This window comes from Ammospiza nelsoni, chromosome Z, assembly GCF_027579445.1.
Source record: "Ammospiza nelsoni isolate bAmmNel1 chromosome Z, bAmmNel1.pri, whole genome shotgun sequence".
Lineage (NCBI taxonomy): Eukaryota > Metazoa > Chordata > Aves > Passeriformes > Passerellidae > Ammospiza > Ammospiza nelsoni.
Window position 1 is genome coordinate 80,467,987 of NC_080669.1, and position 20,346 is coordinate 80,488,332.

A 20,346-nucleotide genomic window follows, 5' to 3' on the forward strand; every position below is an offset into this window, starting at 1 on the left:
CTCCAGGCAAGCTGCTGAAGTCGCACAAGGCAAATGCTGAGAGGCCTGCCTGAAGAATGGAGATCCCCAGGCCACTGAAGGAAAAGGCCAACTTTGAGACCCTCTTAGCAACCTGAATGTGTCCAAGTGGATGGCAGATGAAGAGGTGAATGCATGAGTCCTGAGGGAACTTTGAGATGGAGTTGGTAGGCCAATGTGGATGGTTTTTGAAACCTGGTGTCTGTCAGTGGAAGTGGCCAAGAAGTGGTAGATGAGAAATGTAACTCCCTTTCTTAGACAGGGAAAAGCAGAAGAGTGTGGGAGCTACGGAGCAGTCAGGCTGAGGTGTGTGTCAGGCAAGAAGATGAGGCTGCTTCTGCGGGAGACTATGCTAAGGCCAGTGGAGAAGCAAGAGGTGATTGGGAGCAGGGAGCATGGCATTCCAAAGTGCAGAGTCCCCATTCCTGGCGGTTTTGGTGCTGTTCTATGGTTAGGGCTCCACAGTAGTGGTGGAGAGGGGCAAGCCAAGGGACCTCGTGTTCCTGGCTTTGTGCCAAGTGTTTGACAGTGTCCCACATGACATCCTTGTCTGTGCGTCAGAGAGGCACGGATTGGATGGACGGAGCACGGTGTGGATGAAGCAGATGAGGTGCAGCGGTGCTCTTCAGCAGCCTGTGGGTGTTTTTCCGTTTGGTGCTTCCGTGGTGTTGGGCAAAGACTGGCAGTGTTTTTGCTCAGAGGCTGCTGCAGGATGCTGCTTGGGCAGGGGCCATTGAGACGAGTGGTCGGGGGCTATTTCGAGCAGGGCTTGGAGTCTGTGTTGGGTGGAGATGGCTTTCCCCTGTGGCAGAGAGTGGTTGGGGTGCTGGAGAGAGGAGAGGCAGTGGCAAGTGTTTTGTCATAAGTCTTTATTTGCCGTGGCATAAATAAGTGAAGAGGTATAAAAATAAATACATAAGTGATTAGATAAATTATATAAATAAACAAATAAATAAACATAGAAGTCAAGAAATGAATGGAGAAGGTCTTTTGTCCATATGAGTAGGAGCAGCTGAATGGCTGGAGATGCAGCGGTTGAAGGCTGCGGGTGCCGTGCGGTTGCTGCAGGGCTGTGTGTGGTCCCGGGTGAGAGGAGGCGTGGGGTTGGAGGTGGCTTTGGGGCGTAGGTGTGTCTGGGTGTGTGGGTGTTGGCGCTAGCGGCGCATGGTGCGTGTGAGGTTGTGGAGGTGCTGTAGAGAGGCGCGAGCTTCGAGGCGGACGTGGTCCCAGGCGCAGGCGCTGTGGTTGTGGGCGTGCAGGAAGAGGTGGATGTCCCTGAAGTACTTGTTGATGGCGAGCAGCGGGTTGCGTGGTCCTTTGAAGGGCGCGGCGTTGTCGGGGAGGCATTGCTCCAGGTGGTGGATGTGGTGCTGCAGGTCGTTGAGGAGGTGGTTGCGAGCGTGGCTGGGCCAGTGCTGGCGGGTGCTGTTGGAGCTGAGGGTGTGGAAGAGGTGCTGCAGGATGCGCAGGGCGGTGGCGGCGGCTTGGTGCGGCTGCAGGTTGTCGTGGAGCAGGCTGGCGGGGAAGAAGGGCGGCTGTGTCAGGTGGCAGGGCTGCGTGTGGCCGACAGCCATGTCCTGGAGGAGGCGGAGAGCGTCGCCGGGGAAGGTGTCCTCGTGTGTCCAGAGGTGTTGGCAGGCCAGGCTGCTGGCCAGAGCGGTGAGGAGGAGCAGGAGCGCCGGGGCGGCGTGCGGCAGGCGTGGCGCTGTGGCTGTGGGCGCAGGCATGGTGAGTCTGTGGGTGCTGTTGGGTGCTGCCGGGCAGGAGGAGCCTGGTGAGGCCGGCTGGTGCTGCTGGTGGCTGTGCTTGGGGTGCCCCCGGGTGCGGGGCTTTGTACGCCAGGCAGCTTTCCCTTCATCGCTTTCTGATTGTCCGTAGTTTCTGCCTGTAGTTTCCAGTCTGTCCTGGTGGCTGTATTGGTTTTGGGGAAGTGTTTGGTTGGGGTGTCCGTGGTTGGGGATTGTGGTGGCAGCGGTGTGCCGGGCTTGTGAAAGCTGTGGCTCAGAGGCGTCGGCGTCAGGTGTGGTGGAGAGGGCTCTTGGCTGTTCCCTTTCACCTGCCGGGCCAGCTGTGCGGTGCGTGCTGTGCTGCTGAGTCTGTCTTTGTGCCCAAGCATGCTTTCCACCTGCAAAGCCCTGCTTGTGGCTGTGGTCACTTTTCCTTTCACTTGGTGGCTTGCCTTTATTTTCATCTTAGCCACTGTTTTCCTTTTGTGGTTGCAAGGGGTGTGCGGTGATGTCAGTGGGCGGGCGCTGGCGTTTCCCCTGCTGCGGTCAATGGCCCGAGGCGGTGGCAGTGTTGAAGGGGCTGTGTGTGCACGTGGGCCTTGGAGGCCTGAGTGTGTCCTTGCACGGAGGCAGGTGCTCCTGCTGCTGTGTTTGGGAGGAGCCGGCACCAAGGCAGGCAAGGAAGGCTCAGTGGAGCGGTTGGTGCCAGGGAAGGGCTTTGCTCTTACTGTTGTTCTTGCTGCCATGGCTGTGGCCCTGGAGCAAGGGTCCGCTTTGGAGATCCATGCCTGAGTGGGTGTGGCGGCCACAGGGCCAAAGAGGACTGTCCCCCACGAAAGCAATGGTGGTGTGTTTTGGCATTGCCAGAGCCCTTGCCTGCAAGAGTGTGTCTAGTTGAGGGCTGGTTAGTCCGTGAGAGGTGTGGCATCCTTGGAGGGCATGGCTCTGGAGAGGCACAGGGGTCCAGAGGACCTCAGGTGTGAGCAAGGCTGCGGGGGCTGGGCTTCTGTGGGTGGAGTAGTGAAGGTTTGCCAGTAGCTTCAGATGCCTTTCCAAAAGCGCCCAAAAGCTGGGGAGCAGTGAAGAGGCATTTGGGGTGTGCAGAGATCTGCAATGGGATGGTCACCCTGGCCTCGTGGATTATGGTTGGATGGTTGCTAGGAGCGGATCTTGGGATTTGAATGTTCTGTGCTTTTGGGGCAAAGAGGCTGTGGAGAGGAGTGAGTGTTTGTAGCCTTGTGTGTCAGCCATCTCCAGGCACGCTGCTGAAGTCGCACAAGGCAAATGCTGAGAGGCCTGCCTGAAGAATGGAGATCCCCAGGCCACTGAAGGAAAAGGCCAACTTTGAGACCCTCTTAGCAACCTGAATGTGTCCAAGTGGATGGCAGATGAAGAGGTGAATGCATGAGTCCTGAGGGAACTTTGAGATGGAGTTGGTAGGCCAATGTGGATGGTTTTTGAAACCTGGTGTCTGTCAGTGGAAGTGGCCAAGAAGTGGTAGATGAGAAATGTAACTCCCTTTCTTAGACAGGGAAAAGCAGAAGAGTGTGGGAGCTACGGAGCAGTCAGGCTGAGGTGTGTGTCAGGCAAGAAGATGAGGCTGCTTCTGCGGGAGACTATGCTAAGGCCAGTGGAGAAGCAAGAGGTGATTGTGAGCAGGGAGCATGGCATTCCAAAGTGCAGAGTCCCCATTCCTGGCGGTTTTGGTGCTGTTCTATGGTTAGGGCTCCACAGTAGTGGTGGAGAGGGGCAAGCCAAGTGACCTCGTGTTCCTGGCTTTGTGCCACAAGTGTTTGACAGTGTCCCACATGACATCCTTGTCTGTGCGTCAGAGAGGCACGGATTGGATGGACGGAGCACGGTGTGGATGAAGCAGATGAGGTGCAGCGGTGCTCTTCAGCAGCCTGTGGGTGTTTTTCCGTTTGGTGCTTCCGTGGTGTTGGGCAAAGACTGGCAGTGTTTTTGCTCAGAGGCTGCTGCAGGATGCTGCTTGGGCAGGGGCCATTGAGACGAGTGGTCGGGGGCTATTTCGAGCAGGGCTTGGAGTCTGTGTTGGGTGGAGATGGCTTTCCCCTGTGGCAGAGAGTGGTTGGGGTGCTGGAGAGAGGAGAGGCAGTGGCAAGTGTTTTGTCATAAGTCTTTATTTGCCGTGGCATAAATAAGTGAAGAGGTATAAAAATAAATACATAAGTGATTAGATAAATTATATAAATAAACAAATAAATAAACATAGAAGTCAAGAAATGAATGGAGAAGGTCTTTTGTCCATATGAGTAGGAGCAGCTGAATGGCTGGAGATGCAGCGGTTGAAGGCTGCGGGTGCCGTGCGGTTGCTGCAGGGCTGTGTGTGGTCCCGGGTGAGAGGAGGCGTGGGGTTGGAGGTGGCTTTGGGGCGTAGGTGTGTCTGGGTGTGTGGGTGTTGGCGCTAGCGGCGCATGGTGCGTGTGAGGTTGTGGAGGTGCTGTAGAGAGGCGCGAGCTTCGAGGCGGACGTGGTCCCAGGCGCAGGCGCTGTGGTTGTGGGCGTGCAGGAAGAGGTGGATGTCCCTGAAGTACTTGTTGATGGCGAGCAGCGGGTTGCGTGGTCCTTTGAAGGGCGCGGCGTTGTCGGGGAGGCATTGCTCCAGGTGGTGGATGTGGTGCTGCAGGTCGTTGAGGAGGTGGTTGCGAGCGTGGCTGGGCCAGTGCTGGCGGGTGCTGTTGGAGCTGAGGGTGTGGAAGAGGTGCTGCAGGATGCGCAGGGCGGTGGCGGCGGCTTGGTGCGGCTGCAGGTTGTCGTGGAGCAGGCTGGCGGGGAAGAAGGGCGGCTGTGTCAGGTGGCAGGGCTGCGTGTGGCCGACAGCCATGTCCTGGAGGAGGCGGAGAGCGTCGCTGGGGAAGGTGTCCTCGTGTGTCCAGAGGTGTTGGCAGGCCAGGCTGCTGGCCAGAGCGGTGAGGAGGAGCAGGAGCGCCGGGGCGGCGTGCGGCAGGCGTGGCGCTGTGGCTGTGGGCGCAGGCATGGTGAGTCTGTGGGTGCTGTTGGGTGCTGCCGGGCAGGAGGAGCCTGGTGAGGCCGGCTGGTGCTGCTGGTGGCTGTGCTTGGGGTGCCCCCGGGTGCGGGGCTTTGTACGCCAGGCAGCTTTCCCTTCATCGCTTTCTGATTGTCCGGAGTTTCTGCCTGTAGTTTCCAGTCTGTCCTGGTGGCTGTATTGGTTTTGGGGAAGTGTTTGGTTGGGGTGTCCGTGGTTGGGGATTGTGGTGGCAGCGGTGTGCCGGGCTTGTGAAAGCTGTGGCTCAGAGGCGTCGGCGTCAGGTGTGGTGGAGAGGGCTCTTGGCTGTTCCCTTTCACCTGCCGGGCCAGCTGTGCGGTGCGTGCTGTGCTGCTGAGTCTGTCTTTGTGCCCAAGCATGCTTTCCACCTGCAAAGCCCTGCTTGTGGCTGTGGTCACTTTTCCTTTCACTTGGTGGCTTGCCTTTATTTTCATCTTAGCCACTGTTTTCCTTTTGTGGTTGCAAGGGGTGTGCGGTGATGTCAGTGGGCGGGCGCTGGCGTTTCCCCTGCTGCGGTCAATGGCCCGAGGCGGTGGCAGTGTTGAAGGGGCTGTGTGTGCACGTGGGCCTTGGAGGCCTGAGTGTGTCCTTGCACGGAGGCAGGTGCTCCTGCTGCTGTGTTTGGGAGGAGCCGGCACCAAGGCAGGCAAGGAAGGCTCAGTGGAGCGGTTGGTGCCAGGGAAGGGCTTTGCTCTTACTGTTGTTCTTGCTGCCATGGCTGTGGCCCTGGAGCAAGGGTCCGCTTTGGAGATCCATGCCTGAGTGGGTGTGGCGGCCACAGGGCCAAAGAGGACTGTCCCCCACGAAAGCAATGGTGGTGTGTTTTGGCATTGCCAGAGCCCTTGCCTGCAAGAGTGTGTCTAGTTGAGGGCTGGTTAGTCCGTGAGAGGTGTGACATCCTTGGAGGGCATGGCTCTGGAGAGGCACAGGGGTCCAGAGGACCTCAGGTGTGAGCAAGGCTGCGGGGGCTGGGCTTCTGTGGCTGGAGTAGTGAAGGTTTGCCAGTAGCTTCAGATGCCTTTCCAAAAGCGCCCAAAAGCTGGGGAGCAGTGAAGAGGCATTTGGGGTGTGCAGAGATCTGCAATGGGATGCTCACCCTGGCCTCGTGGATTAGGGTTGGATGGTTGCTAGGAGCGGATCTTGGGATTTGAATGTTCTGTGCTTTTGGGGCAAAGAGGCTGTGGAGAGGAGTGAGTGTTTGTAGCCTTGTGTGTCAGCCATCTCCAGGCACGCTGCTGAAGTCGCACAAGGCAAATGCTGAGAGGCCTGCCTGAAGAATGGAGATCCCCAGGCCACTGAAGGAAAAGGCCAACTTTGAGACCCTCTTAGCAACCTGAATGTGTCCAAGTGGGTGGCAGATGAAGAGGTGAATGCATGAGTCCTGAGGGAACTTTGAGATGGAGTTGGTAGGCCAATGTGGATGGTTTTTGAAACCTGGTGTCTGTCAGTGGAAGTGGCCAAGAAGTGGTAGATGAGAAATGTAACTCCCTTTCTTAGACAGGGAAAAGCAGAAGAGTGTGGGAGCTACGGAGCAGTCAGGCTGAGGTGTGTGTCAGGCAAGAAGATGAGGCTGCTTCTGCGGGAGACTGTGCTAAGGCCAGTGGAGAAGCAAGAGGTGATTGTGAGCAGGGAGCATGGCATTCCAAAGTGCAGAGTCCCCATTCCTGGCGGTTTTGGTGCTGTTCTATGGTTAGGGCTCCACAGTAGTGGTGGAGAGGGGCAAGCCAAGTGACCTCGTGTTCCTGGCTTTGTGCCAAGTGTTTGACAGTGTCCCACATGACATCCTTGTCTGTGCGTCAGAGAGGCACGGATTGGATGGACGGAGCACGGTGTGGATGAAGCAGATGAGGTGCAGCGGTGCTCTTCAGCAGCCTGTGGGTGTTTTTCCGTTTGGTGCTTCCGTGGTGTTGGGCAAAGACTGGCAGTGTTTTTGCTCAGAGGCTGCTGCAGGATGCTGCTTGGGCAGGGGCCATTGAGACGAGTGGTCGGGGGCTATTTCGAGCAGGGCTTGGAGTCTGTGTTGGGTGGAGATGGCTTTCCCCTGTGGCAGAGAGTGGTTGGGGTGCTGGAGAGAGGAGAGGCAGTGGCAAGTGTTTTGTCATAAGTCTTTATTTGCCGTGGCATAAATAAGTGAAGAGGTATAAAAATAAATACATAAGTGATTAGATAAATTATATAAATAAACAAATAAATAAACATAGAAGTCAAGAAATGAATGGAGAAGGTCTTTTGTCCATATGAGTAGGAGCAGCTGAATGGCTGGAGATGCAGCGGTTGAAGGCTGCGGGTGCCGTGCGGTTGCTGCAGGGCTGTGTGTGGTCCCGGGTGAGAGGAGGCGTGGGGTTGGAGGTGGCTTTGGGGCGTAGGTGTGTCTGGGTGTGTGGGTGTTGGCGCTAGCGGCGCATGGTGCGTGTGAGGTTGTGGAGGTGCTGTAGAGAGGCGCGAGCTTCGAGGCGGACGTGGTCCCAGGCGCAGGCGCTGTGGTTGTGGGCGTGCAGGAAGAGGTGGATGTCCCTGAAGTACTTGTTGATGGCGAGCAGCGGGTTGCGTGGTCCTTTGAAGGGCGCGGCGTTGTCGGGGAGGCATTGCTCCAGGTGGTGGATGTGGTGCTGCAGGTCGTTGAGGAGGTGGTTGCGAGCGTGGCTGGGCCAGTGCTGGCGGGTGCTGTTGGAGCTGAGGGTGTGGAAGAGGTGCTGCAGGATGCGCAGGGCGGTGGCGGCGGCTTGGTGCGGCTGCAGGTTGTCGTGGAGCAGGCTGGCGGGGAAGAAGGGCGGCTGTGTCAGGTGGCAGGGCTGCGTGTGGCCGACAGCCATGTCCTGGAGGAGGCGGAGAGCGTCGCCGGGGAAGGTGTCCTCGTGTGTCCAGAGGTGTTGGCAGGCCAGGCTGCTGGCCAGAGCGGTGAGGAGGAGCAGGAGCGCCGGGGCGGCGTGCGGCAGGCGTGGCGCTGTGGCTGTGGGCGCAGGCATGGTGAGTCTGTGGGTGCTGTTGGGTGCTGCCGGGCAGGAGGAGCCTGGTGAGGCCGGCTGGTGCTGCTGGTGGCTGTGCTTGGGGTGCCCCCGGGTGCGGGGCTTTGTACGCCAGGCAGCTTTCCCTTCATCGCTTTCTGATTGTCCGTAGTTTCTGCCTGTAGTTTCCAGTCTGTCCTGGTGGCTGTATTGGTTTTGGGGAAGTGTTTGGTTGGGGTGTCCGTGGTTGGGGATTGTGGTGGCAGCGGTGTGCCGGGCTTGTGAAAGCTGTGGCTCAGAGGCGTCGGCGTCAGGTGTGGTGGAGAGGGCTCTTGGCTGTTCCCTTTCACCTGCCGGGCCAGCTGTGCGGTGCGTGCTGTGCTGCTGAGTCTGTCTTTGTGCCCAAGCATGCTTTCCACCTGCAAAGCCCTGCTTGTGGCTGTGGTCACTTTTCCTTTCACTTGGTGGCTTGCCTTTATTTTCATCTTAGCCACTGTTTTCCTTTTGTGGTTGCAAGGGGTGTGCGGTGATGTCAGTGGGCGGGCGCTGGCGTTTCCCCTGCTGCGGTCAATGGCCCGAGGCGGTGGCAGTGTTGAAGGGGCTGTGTGTGCACGTGGGCCTTGGAGGCCTGAGTGTGTCCTTGCACGGAGGCAGGTGCTCCTGCTGCTGTGTTTGGGAGGAGCCGGCACCAAGGCAGGCAAGGAAGGCTCAGTGGAGCGGTTGGTGCCAGGGAAGGGCTTTGCTCTTACTGTTGTTCTTGCTGCCATGGCTGTGGCCCTGGAGCAAGGGTCCGCTTTGGAGATCCATGCCTGAGTGGGTGTGGCAGCCACAGGGCCAAAGAGGACTGTCCCCCACGAAAGCAATGGTGGTGTGTTTTGGCATTGCCAGAGCCCTTGCCTGCAAGAGTGTGTCTAGTTGAGGGCTGGTTAGTCCGTGAGAGGTGTGGCATCCTTGGAGGGCATGGCTCTGGAGAGGCACAGGGGTCCAGAGGACCTCAGGTGTGAGCAAGGCTGCGGGGGCTGGGCTTCTGTGGCTGGAGTAGTGAAGGTTTGCCAGTAGCTTCAGATGCCTTTCCAAAAGCGCCCAAAAGCTGGGGAGCAGTGAAGAGGCATTTGGGGTGTGCAGAGATCTGCAATGGGATGCTCACCCTGGCCTCGTGGATTATGGTTGGATGGTTGCTAGGAGCGGATCTTGGGATTCGAATGTTCTGTTTGCTTTTGGGGCAAAGAGGCTGTGGAGAGGAGTGAGTGTTTGTAGCCTTGTGTGTCAGCCATCTCCAGGCACGCTGCTGAAGTCGCACAAGGCAAATGCTGAGAGGCCTGCCTGAAGAATGGAGATCCCCAGGCCACTGAAGGAAAAGGCCAACTTTGAGACCCTCTTAGCAACCTGAATGTGTCCAAGTGGGTGGCAGATGAAGAGGTGAATGCATGAGTCCTGAGGGAACTTTGAGATGGAGTTGGTAGGCCAATGTGGATGGTTTTTGAAACCTGGTGTCTGTCAGTGGAAGTGGCCAAGAAGTGGTAGATGAGAAATGTAACTCCCTTTCTTAGACAGGGAAAAGCAGAAGAGTGTGGGAGCTACGGAGCAGTCAGGCTGAGGTGTGTGTCAGGCAAGAAGATGAGGCTGCTTCTGCGGGAGACTATGCTAAGGCCAGTGGAGAAGCAAGAGGTGATTGTGAGCAGGGAGCATGGCATTCCAAAGTGCAGAGTCCCCATTCCTGGCGGTTTTGGTGCTGTTCTATGGTTAGGGCTCCACAGTAGTGGTGGAGAGGGGCAAGCCAAGGGACCTCGTGTTCCTGGCTTTGTGCCAAGTGTTTGACAGTGTCCCACATGACATCCTTGTCTGTGCGTCAGAGAGGCACGGATTGGATGGACGGAGCACGGTGTGGATGAAGCAGATGAGGTGCAGCGGTGCTCTTCAGCAGCCTGTGGGTGTTTTTCCATTTGGTGCTTCCGTGGTGTTGGGCAAAGACTGGCAGTGTTTTTGCTCAGAGGCTGCTGCAGGATGCTGCTTGGGCAGGGGCCATTGAGACGTGTGGTCGGGGGCTATTTCGAGCAGGGCTTGGAGTCTGTGTTGGGTGGAGATGGCTTTCCCCTGTGGCAGAGAGTGGTTGGGGTGCTGGAGAGAGGAGAGGCAGTGGCAAGTGTTTTGTCATAAGTCTTTATTTGCCGTGGCATAAATAAGTGAAGAGGTATAAAAATAAATACATAAGTGATTAGATAAATTATATAAATAAACAAAAAATAAACATAGAAGTCAAGAAATGAATGGAGAAGGTCTTTTGTCCATATGAGTAGGAGCAGCTGAATGGCTGGAGATGCAGCGGTTGAAGGCTGCGGGTGCCGTGCGGTTGCTGCAGGGCTGTGTGTGGTCCCGGGTGAGAGGAGGCGTGGGGTTGGAGGTGGCTTTGGGGCGTAGGTGTGTCTGGGTGTGTGGGTGTTGGCGCTAGCGGCGCATGGTGCGTGTGAGGTTGTGGAGGTGCTGTAGAGAGGCGCGAGCTTCGAGGCGGACGTGGTCCCAGGCGCAGGCGCTGTGGTTGTGGGCGTGCAGGAAGAGGTGGATGTCCCTGAAGTACTTGTTGATGGCGAGCAGCGGGTTGCGTGGTCCTTTGAAGGGCGCGGCGTTGTCGGGGAGGCATTGCTCCAGGTGGTGGATGTGGTGCTGCAGGTCGTTGAGGAGGTGGTTGCGAGCGTGGCTGGGCCAGTGCTGGCGGGTGCTGTTGGAGCTGAGGGTGTGGAAGAGGTGCTGCAGGATGCGCAGGGCGGTGGCGGCGGCTTGGTGCGGCTGCAGGTTGTCGTGGAGCAGGCTGGCGGGGAAGAAGGGCGGCTGTGTCAGGTGGCAGGGCTGCGTGTGGCCGACAGCCATGTCCTGGAGGAGGCGGAGAGCGTCGCCGGGGAAGGTGTCCTCGTGTGTCCAGAGGTGTTGGCAGGCCAGGCTGCTGGCCAGAGCGGTGAGGAGGAGCAGGAGCGCCGGGGCGGCGTGCGGCAGGCGTGGCGCTGTGGCTGTGGGCGCAGGCATGGTGAGTCTGTGGGTGCTGTTGGGTGCTGCCGGGCAGGAGGAGCCTGGTGAGGCCGGCTGGTGCTGCTGGTGGCTGTGCTTGGGGTGCCCCCGGGTGCGGGGCTTTGTACGCCAGGCAGCTTTCCCTTCATCGCTTTCTGATTGTCCTAGTTTCTGCCTGTAGTTTCCAGTCTGTCCTGGTGGCTGTATTGGTTTTGGGGAAGTGTTTGGTTGGGGTGTCCGTGGTTGGGGATTGTGGTGGCAGCGGTGTGCCGGGCTTGTGAAAGCTGTGGCTCAGAGGCGTCGGCGTCAGGTGTGGTGGAGAGGGCTCTTGGCTGTTCCCTTTCACCTGCCGGGCCAGCTGTGCGGTGCGTGCTGTGCTGCTGAGTCTGTCTTTGTGCCCAAGCATGCTTTCCACCTGCAAAGCCCTGCTTGTGGCTGTGGTCACTTTTCCTTTCACTTGGTGGCTTGCCTTTATTTTCATCTTAGCCACTGTTTTCCTTTTGTGGTTGCAAGGGGTGTGCGGTGATGTCAGTGGGCGGGCGCTGGCGTTTCCCCTGCTGCGGTCAATGGCCCGAGGCGGTGGCAGTGTTGAAGGGGCTGTGTGTGCACGTGGGCCTTGGAGGCCTGAGTGTGTCCTTGCACGGAGGCAGGTGCTCCTGCTGCTGTGTTTGAGAGGAGCCGGCACCAAGGCAGGCAAGGAAGGCTCAGTGGAGCGGTTGGTGCCAGGGAAGGGCTTTGCTCTTACTGTTGTTCTTGCTGCCATGGCTGTGGCCCTGGAGCAAGGGTCCGCTTTGGAGATCCATGCCTGAGTGGGTGTGGCGGCCACAGGGCCAAAGAGGACTGTCCCCCACGAAAGCAATGGTGGTGTGTTTTGGCATTGCCAGAGCCCTTGCCTGCAAGAGTGTGTCTAGTTGAGGGCTGGTTAGTCCGTGAGAGGTGTGGCATCCTTGGAGGGCATGGCTCTGGAGAGGCACAGGGGTCCAGAGGACCTCAGGTGTGAGCAAGGCTGCGGGGGCTGGGCTTCTGTGGCTGGAGTAGTGAAGGTTTGCCAGTAGCTTCAGATGCCTTTCCAAAAGCGCCCAAAAGCTGGGGAGCAGTGAAGAGGCATTTGGGGTGTGCAGAGATCTGCAATGGGATGATCACCCTGGCCTCGTGGATTATGGTTGGATGGTTGCTAGGAGCGGATCTTGGGATTTGAATGTTCTGTTTGCTTTTGGGGCAAAGAGGCTGTGGAGAGGAGTGAGTGTTTGTAGCCTTGTGTGTCAGCCATCTCCAGGCAAGCTGCTGAAGTCGCACAAGGCAAATGCTGAGAGGCCTGCCTGAAGAATGGAGATCCCCAGGCCACTGAAGGAAAAGGCCAACTTTGAGACCCTCTTAGCAACCTGAATGTGTCCAAGTGGATGGCAGATGAAGAGGTGAATGCATGAGTCCTGAGGGAACTTTGAGATGGAGTTGGTAGGCCAATGTGGATGGTTTTTGAAACCTGGTGTCTGTCAGTGGAAGTGGCCAAGAAGTGGTAGATGAGAAATGTAACTCCCTTTCTTAGACAGGGAAAAGCAGAAGAGTGTGGGAGCTACGGAGCAGTCAGGCTGAGGTGTGTGTCAGGCAAGAAGATGAGGCTGCTTCTGCGGGAGACTATGCTAAGGCCAGTGGAGAAGCAAGAGGTGATTGGGAGCAGGGAGCATGGCATTCCAAAGTGCAGAGTCCCCATTCCTGGCGGTTTTGGTGCTGTTCTATGGTTAGGGCTCCACAGTAGTGGTGGAGAGGGGCAAGCCAAGGGACCTCGTGTTCCTGGCTTTGTGCCAAGTGTTTGACAGTGTCCCACATGACATCCTTGTCTGTGCGTCAGAGAGGCACGGATTGGATGGACGGAGCACGGTGTGGATGAAGCAGATGAGGTGCAGCGGTGCTCTTCAGCAGCCTGTGGGTGTTTTTCCGTTTGGTGCTTCCGTGGTGTTGGGCAAAGACTGGCAGTGTTTTTGCTCAGAGGCTGCTGCAGGATGCTGCTTGGGCAGGGGCCATTGAGACGAGTGGTCGGGGGCTATTTCGAGCAGGGCTTGGAGTCTGTGTTGGGTGGAGATGGCTTTCCCCTGTGGCAGAGAGTGGTTGGGGTGCTGGAGAGAGGAGAGGCAGTGGCAAGTGTTTTGTCATAAGTCTTTATTTGCCGTGGCATAAATAAGTGAAGAGGTATAAAAATAAATACATAAGTGATTAGATAAATTATATAAATAAACAAATAAATAAACATAGAAGTCAAGAAATGAATGGAGAAGGTCTTTTGTCCATATGAGTAGGAGCAGCTGAATGGCTGGAGATGCAGCGGTTGAAGGCTGCGGGTGCCGTGCGGTTGCTGCAGGGCTGTGTGTGGTCCCGGGTGAGAGGAGGCGTGGGGTTGGAGGTGGCTTTGGGGCGTAGGTGTGTCTGGGTGTGTGGGTGTTGGCGCTAGCGGCGCATGGTGCGTGTGAGGTTGTGGAGGTGCTGTAGAGAGGCGCGAGCTTCGAGGCGGACGTGGTCCCAGGCGCAGGCGCTGTGGTTGTGGGCGTGCAGGAAGAGGTGGATGTCCCTGAAGTACTTGTTGATGGCGAGCAGCGGGTTGCGTGGTCCTTTGAAGGGCGCGGCGTTGTCGGGGAGGCATTGCTCCAGGTGGTGGATGTGGTGCTGCAGGTCGTTGAGGAGGTGGTTGCGAGCGTGGCTGGGCCAGTGCTGGCGGGTGCTGTTGGAGCTGAGGGTGTGGAAGAGGTGCTGCAGGATGCGCAGGGCGGTGGCGGCGGCTTGGTGCGGCTGCAGGTTGTCGTGGAGCAGGCTGGCGGGGAAGAAGGGCGGCTGTGTCAGGTGGCAGGGCTGCGTGTGGCCGACAGCCATGTCCTGGAGGAGGCGGAGAGCGTCGCCGGGGAAGGTGTCCTCGTGTGTCCAGAGGTGTTGGCAGGCCAGGCTGCTGGCCAGAGCGGTGAGGAGGAGCAGGAGCGCCGGGGCGGCGTGCGGCAGGCGTGGCGCTGTGGCTGTGGGCGCAGGCATGGTGAGTCTGTGGGTGCTGTTGGGTGCTGCCGGGCAGGAGGAGCCTGGTGAGGCCGGCTGGTGCTGCTGGTGGCTGTGCTTGGGGTGCCCCCGGGTGCGGGGCTTTGTACGCCAGGCAGCTTTCCCTTCATCGCTTTCTGATTGTCCGTAGTTTCTGCCTGTAGTTTCCAGTCTGTCCTGGTGGCTGTATTGGTTTTGGGGAAGTGTTTGGTTGGGGTGTCCGTGGTTGGGGATTGTGGTGGCAGCGGTGTGCCGGGCTTGTGAAAGCTGTGGCTCAGAGGCGTCGGCGTCAGGTGTGGTGGAGAGGGCTCTTGGCTGTTCCCTTTCACCTGCCGGGCCAGCTGTGCGGTGCGTGCTGTGCTGCTGAGTCTGTCTTTGTGCCCAAGCATGCTTTCCACCTGCAAAGCCCTGCTTGTGGCTGTGGTCACTTTTCCTTTCACTTGGTGGCTTGCCTTTATTTTCATCTTAGCCACTGTTTTCCTTTTGTGGTTGCAAGGGGTGTGCGGTGATGTCAGTGGGCGGGCGCTGGCGTTTCCCCTGCTGCGGTCAATGGCCCGAGGCGGTGGCAGTGTTGAAGGGGCTGTGTGTGCACGTGGGCCTTGGAGGCCTGAGTGTGTCCTTGCACGGAGGCAGGTGCTCCTGCTGCTGTGTTTGGGAGGAGCCGGCACCAAGGCAGGCAAGGAAGGCTCAGTGGAGCGGTTGGTGCCAGGGAAGGGCTTTGCTCTTACTGTTGTTCTTGCTGCCATGGCTGTGGCCCTGGAGCAAGGGTCCGCTTTGGAGATCCATGCCTGAGTGGGTGTGGCGGCCACAGGGCCAAAGAGGACTGTCCCCCACGAAAGCAATGGTGGTGTGTTTTGGCATTGCCAGAGCCCTTGCCTGCAAGAGTGTGTCTAGTTGAGGGCTGGTTAGTCCGTGAGAGGTGTGGCATCCTTGGAGGGCATGGCTCTGGAGAGGCACAGGGGTCCAGAGGACCTCAGGTGTGAGCAAGGCTGCGGGGGCTGGGCTTCTGTGGCTGGAGTAGTGAAGGTTTGCCAGTAGCTTCAGATGCCTTTCCAAAAGCGCCCAAAAGCTGGGGAGCAGTGAAGAGGCATTTGGGGTGTGCAGAGATCTGCAATGGGATGGTCACCCTGGCCTCGTGGATTATGGTTGGATGGTTGCTAGGAGCGGATCTTGGGATTTGAATGTTCTGTGCTTTTGGGGCAAAGAGGCTGTGGAGAGGAGTGAGTGTTTGTAGCCTTGTGTGTCAGCCATCTCCAGGCACGCTGCTGAAGTCGCACAAGGCAAATGCTGAGAGGCCTGCCTGAAGAATGGAGATCCCCAGGCCACTGAAGGAAAAGGCCAACTTTGAGACCCTCTTAGCAACCTGAATGTGTCCAAGTGGATGGCAGATGAAGAGGTGAATGCATGAGTCCTGAGGGAACTTTGAGATGGAGTTGGTAGGCCAATGTGGATGGTTTTTGAAACCTGGTGTCTGTCAGTGGAAGTGGCCAAGAAGTGGTAGATGAGAAATGTAACTCCCTTTCTTAGACAGGGAAAAGCAGAAGAGTGTGGGAGCTACGGAGCAGTCAGGCTGAGGTGTGTGTCAGGCAAGAAGATGAGGCTGCTTCTGCGGGAGACTATGCTAAGGCCAGTGGAGAAGCAAGAGGTGATTGTGAGCAGGGAGCATGGCATTCCAAAGTGCAGAGTCCCCATTCCTGGCGGTTTTGGTGCTGTTCTATGGTTAGGGCTCCACAGTAGTGGTGGAGAGGGGCAAGCCAAGTGACCTCGTGTTCCTGGCTTTGTGCCACAAGTGTTTGACAGTGTCCCACATGACATCCTTGTCTGTGCGTCAGAGAGGCACGGATTGGATGGACGGAGCACGGTGTGGATGAAGCAGATGAGGTGCAGCGGTGCTCTTCAGCAGCCTGCGGGTGTTTTTCCGTTTGGTGCTTCCGTGGTGTTGGGCAAAGACTGGCAGTGTTTTTGCTCAGAGGCTGCTGCAGGATGCTGCTTGGGCAGGGGCCATTGAGACGAGTGGTCGGGGGCTATTTCGAGCAGGGCTTGGAGTCTGTGTTGGGTGGAGATGGCTTTCCCCTGTGGCAGAGAGTGGTTGGGGTGCTGGAGAGAGGAGAGGCAGTGGCAAGTGTTTTGTCATAAGTCTTTATTTGCCGTGGCATAAATAAGTGAAGAGGTATAAAAATAAATACATAAGTGATTAGATAAATTATATAAATAAACAAATAAATAAACATAGAAGTCAAGAAATGAATGGAGAAGGTCTTTTGTCCATATGAGTAGGAGCAGCTGAATGGCTGGAGATGCAGCGGTTGAAGGCTGCGGGTGCCGTGCGGTTGCTGCAGGGCTGTGTGTGGTCCCGGGTGAGAGGAGGCGTGGGGTTGGAGGTGGCTTTGGGGCGTAGGTGTGTCTGGGTGTGTGGGTGTTGGCGCTAGCGGCGCATGGTGCGTGTGAGGTTGTGGAGGTGCTGTAGAGAGGCGCGAGCTTCGAGGCGGACGTGGTCCCAGGCGCAGGCGCTGTGGTTGTGGGCGTGCAGGAAGAGGTGGATGTCCCTGAAGTACTTGTTGATGGCGAGCAGCGGGTTGCGTGGTCCTTTGAAGGGCGCGGCGTTGTCGGGGAGGCATTGCTCCAGGTGGTGGATGTGGTGCTGCAGGTCGTTGAGGAGGTGGTTGCGAGCGTGGCTGGGCCAGTGCTGGCGGGTGCTGTTGGAGCTGAGGGTGTGGAAGAGGTGCTGCAGGATGCGCAGGGCGGTGGCGGCGGCTTGGTGCGGCTGCAGGTTGTCGTGGAGCAGGCTGGCGGGGAAGAAGGGCGGCTGTGTCAGGTGGCAGGGCTGCGTGTGGCCGACAGCCATGTCCTGGAGGAGGCGGAGAGCGTCGCCGGGGAAGGTGTCCTCGTGTGTCCAGAGGTGTTGGCAGGCCAGGCTGCTGGCCAGAGCGGTGAGGAGGAGCAGGAGCGCCGGGGCGGCGTGCGGCAGGCGTGGCGCTGTGGCTGTGGGCGCAGGCATGGTGAGTCTGTGGGTGCTGTTGGGTGCTGCCGGGCAGGAGGAGCCTGGTGAGGCCGGCTGGTGCTGCTGGTGGCTGTGCTTGGGGTGCCCCCGGGTGCGGGGCTTTGTACGCCAGGCAGCTTTCCCTTCATCGCTTTCTGATTGTCCGTAGTTTCTGCCTGTAGTTTCCAGTCTGTCCTGGTGGCTGTATTGGTTTTGGGGAAGTGTTTGGTTGGGGTGTCCGTGGTTGGGGATTGTGGTGGCAGCGGTGTGCCGGGCTTGTGAAAGCTGTGGCTCAGAGGCGTCGGCGTCAGGTGTGGTGGAGAGGGCTCTTGGCTGTTCCCTTTCACCTGCCGGGCCAGCTGTGCGGTGCGTGCTGTGCTGCTGAGTCTGTCTTTGTGCCCAAGCATGCTTTCCACCTGCAAAGCCCTGCTTGTGGCTGTGGTCACTTTTCCTTTCACTTGGTGGCTTGCCTTTATTTTCATCTTAGCCACTGTTTTCCTTTTGTGGTTGCAAGGGGTGTGCGGTGATGTCAGTGGGCGGGCGCTGGCGTTTCCCCTGCTGCGGTCAATGGCCCGAGGCGGTGGCAGTGTTGAAGGGGCTGTGTGTGCACGTGGGCCTTGGAGGCCTGAGTGTGTCCTTGCACGGAGGCAGGTGCTCCTGCTGCTGTGTTTGGGAGGAGCCGGCACCAAGGCAGGCAAGGAAGGCTCAGTGGAGCGGTTGGTGCCAGGGAAGGGCTTTGCTCTTACTGTTGTTCTTGCTGCCATGGCTGTGGCCCTGGAGCAAGGGTCCGCTTTGGAGATCCATGCCTGAGTGGGTGTGGCGGCCACAGGGCCAAAGAGGACTGTCCCCCACGAAAGCAATGGTGGTGTGTTTTGGCATTGCCAGAGCCCTTGCCTGCAAGAGTGTGTCTAGTTGAGGGCTGGTTAGTCCGTGAGAGGTGTGACATCCTTGGAGGGCATGGCTCTGGAGAGGCACAGGGGTCCAGAGGACCTCAGGTGTGAGCAAGGCTGCGGGGGCTGGGCTTCTGTGGCTGGAGTAGTGAAGGTTTGCCAGTAGCTTCAGATGCCTTTCCAAAAGCGCCCAAAAGCTGGGGAGCAGTGAAGAGGCATTTGGGGTGTGCAGAGATCTGCAATGGGATGCTCACCCTGGCCTCGTGGATTAGGGTTGGATGGTTGCTAGGAGCGGATCTTGGGATTTGAATGTTCTGTGCTTTTGGGGCAAAGAGGCTGTGGAGAGGAGTGAGTGTTTGTAGCCTTGTGTGTCAGCCATCTCCAGGCACGCTGCTGAAGTCGCACAAGGCAAATGCTGAGAGGCCTGCCTGAAGAATGGAGATCCCCAGGCCACTGAAGGAAAAGGCCAACTTTGAGACCCTCTTAGCAACCTGAATGTGTCCAAGTGGGTGGCAGATGAAGAGGTGAATGCATGAGTCCTGAGGGAACTTTGAGATGGAGTTGGTAGGCCAATGTGGATGGTTTTTGAAACCTGGTGTCTGTCAGTGGAAGTGGCCAAGAAGTGGTAGATGAGAAATGTAACTCCCTTTCTTAGACAGGGAAAAGCAGAAGAGTGTGGGAGCTACGGAGCAGTCAGGCTGAGGTGTGTGTCAGGCAAGAAGATGAGGCTGCTTCTGCGGGAGACTGTGCTAAGGCCAGTGGAGAAGCAAGAGGTGATTGGGAGCAGGGAGCATGGCATTCCAAAGTGCAGAGTCCCCATTCCTGGCGGTTTTGGTGCTGTTCTATGGTTAGGGCTCCACAGTAGTGGTGGAGAGGGGCAAGCCAAGTGACCTCGTGTTCCTGGCTTTGTGCCAAGTGTTTGACAGTGTCCCACATGACATCCTTGTCTGTGCGTCAGAGAGGCACGGATTGGATGGACGGAGCACGGTGTGGATGAAGCAGATGAGGTGCAGCGGTGCTCTTCAGCAGCCTGTGGGTGTTTTTCCGTTTGGTGCTTCCGTGGTGTTGGGCAAAGACTGGCAGTGTTTTTGCTCAGAGGCTGCTGCAGGATGCTGCTTGGGCAGGGGCCATTGAGACGAGTGGTCGGGGGCTATTTCGAGCAGGGCTTGGAGTCTGTGTTGGGTGGAGATGGCTTTCCCCTGTGGCAGAGAGTGGTTGGGGTGCTGGAGAGAGGAGAGGCAGTGGCAAGTGTTTTGTCATAAGTCTTTATTTGCCGTGGCATAAATAAGTGAAGAGGTATAAAAATAAATACATAAGTGATTAGATAAATTATATAAATAAACAAATAAATAAACATAGAAGTCAAGAAATGAATGGAGAAGGTCTTTTGTCCATATGAGTAGGAGCAGCTGAATGGCTGGAGATGCAGCGGTTGAAGGCTGCGGGTGCCGTGCGGTTGCTGCAGGGCTGTGTGTGGTCCCGGGTGAGAGGAGGCGTGGGGTTGGAGGTGGCTTTGGGGCGTAGGTGTGTCTGGGTGTGTGGGTGTTGGCGCTAGCGGCGCATGGTGCGTGTGAGGTTGTGGAGGTGCTGTAGAGAGGCGCGAGCTTCGAGGCGGACGTGGTCCCAGGCGCAGGCGCTGTGGTTGTGGGCGTGCAGGAAGAGGTGGATGTCCCTGAAGTACTTGTTGATGGCGAGCAGCGGGTTGCGTGGTCCTTTGAAGGGCGCGGCGTTGTCGGGGAGGCATTGCTCCAGGTGGTGGATGTGGTGCTGCAGGTCGTTGAGGAGGTGGTTGCGAGCGTGGCTGGGCCAGTGCTGGCGGGTGCTGTTGGAGCTGAGGGTGTGGAAGAGGTGCTGCAGGATGCGCAGGGCGGTGGCGGCGGCTTGGTGCGGCTGCAGGTTGTCGTGGAGCAGGCTGGCGGGGAAGAAGGGCGGCTGTGTCAGGTGGCAGGGCTGCGTGTGGCCGACAGCCATGTCCTGGAGGAGGCGGAGAGCGTCGCCGGGGAAGGTGTCCTCGTGTGTCCAGAGGTGTTGGCAGGCCAGGCTGCTGGCCAGAGCGGTGAGGAGGAGCAGGAGCGCCGGGGCGGCGTGCGGCAGGCGTGGCGCTGTGGCTGTGGGCGCAGGCATGGTGAGTCTGTGGGTGCTGTTGGGTGCTGCCGGGCAGGAGGAGCCTGGTGAGGCCGGCTGGTGCTGCTGGTGGCTGTGCTTGGGGTGCCCCCGGGTGCGGGGCTTTGTACGCCAGGCAGCTTTCCCTTCATCGCTTTCTGATTGTCCGTAGTTTCTGCCTGTAGTTTCCAGTCTGTCCTGGTGGCTGTATTGGTTTTGGGGAAGTGTTTGGTTGGGGTGTCCGTGGTTGGGGATTGTGGTGGCAGCGGTGTGCCGGGCTTGTGAAAGCTGTGGCTCAGAGGCGTCGGCGTCAGGTGTGGTGGAGAGGGCTCTTGGCTGTTCCCTTTCACCTGCCGGGCCAGCTGTGCGGTGCGTGCTGTGCTGCTGAGTCTGTCTTTGTGCCCAAGCATGCTTTCCACCTGCAAAGCCCTGCTTGTGGCTGTGGTCACTTTTCCTTTCACTTGGTGGCTTGCCTTTATTTTCATCTTAGCCACTGTTTTCCTTTTGTGGTTGCAAGGGGTGTGCGGTGATGTCAGTGGGCGGGCGCTGGCGTTTCCCCTGCTGCGGTCAATGGCCCGAGGCGGTGGCAGTGTTGAAGGGGCTGTGTGTGCACGTGGGCCTTGGAGGCCTGAGTGTGTCC

At 58.0% G+C, this 20,346-nt stretch overlaps 8 protein-coding genes across 9 annotated transcripts in view; 1 reads left to right on the forward strand and 7 right to left on the reverse strand.

Annotated features, from left to right (window-relative positions):
• The window catches only part of UBAP2 (ubiquitin associated protein 2), a 140,852-nt gene that overhangs the window by 80,358 nt on the left and 40,148 nt on the right, over positions 1-20,346 (forward strand). The gene's annotated exons all lie outside the window — the stretch shown is intronic.
• LOC132086799 (interferon-like) lies at positions 1,098-1,752 on the reverse strand. The gene has a single exon (XM_059492708.1). The coding sequence runs from the start codon at positions 1,743-1,745 to the stop codon at positions 1,173-1,175; it is 573 nt and encodes a 190-aa protein (XP_059348691.1). The 5' UTR covers positions 1,746-1,752; the 3' UTR covers positions 1,098-1,172.
• On the reverse strand, positions 4,096-4,743 carry LOC132086822 (interferon-like). The gene has a single exon (XM_059492748.1). It carries the CDS (start codon positions 4,741-4,743, stop codon positions 4,171-4,173), a length of 573 nt encoding a protein of 190 aa, XP_059348731.1. The 3' UTR covers positions 4,096-4,170.
• Positions 7,092-7,746, reverse strand: LOC132086808 (interferon-like). Its single transcript, XM_059492721.1, has one exon. The coding sequence runs from the start codon at positions 7,737-7,739 to the stop codon at positions 7,167-7,169; it is 573 nt and encodes a 190-aa protein (XP_059348704.1). The 5' UTR covers positions 7,740-7,746; the 3' UTR covers positions 7,092-7,166.
• Positions 10,111-10,743, reverse strand: LOC132086843 (interferon-like). The gene has a single exon (XM_059492779.1). It carries the CDS (start codon positions 10,734-10,736, stop codon positions 10,164-10,166), a length of 573 nt encoding a protein of 190 aa, XP_059348762.1. The 5' UTR covers positions 10,737-10,743; the 3' UTR covers positions 10,111-10,163.
• LOC132086787 (interferon-like) lies at positions 13,086-13,733 on the reverse strand. Its single transcript, XM_059492694.1, has one exon. The coding sequence runs from the start codon at positions 13,731-13,733 to the stop codon at positions 13,161-13,163; it is 573 nt and encodes a 190-aa protein (XP_059348677.1). The 3' UTR covers positions 13,086-13,160.
• Positions 16,084-16,731, reverse strand: LOC132086791 (interferon-like). Its single transcript, XM_059492698.1, has one exon. The coding sequence runs from the start codon at positions 16,729-16,731 to the stop codon at positions 16,159-16,161; it is 573 nt and encodes a 190-aa protein (XP_059348681.1). The 3' UTR covers positions 16,084-16,158.
• Positions 19,080-19,727, reverse strand: LOC132086786 (interferon-like). The gene has a single exon (XM_059492693.1). It carries the CDS (start codon positions 19,725-19,727, stop codon positions 19,155-19,157), a length of 573 nt encoding a protein of 190 aa, XP_059348676.1. The 3' UTR covers positions 19,080-19,154.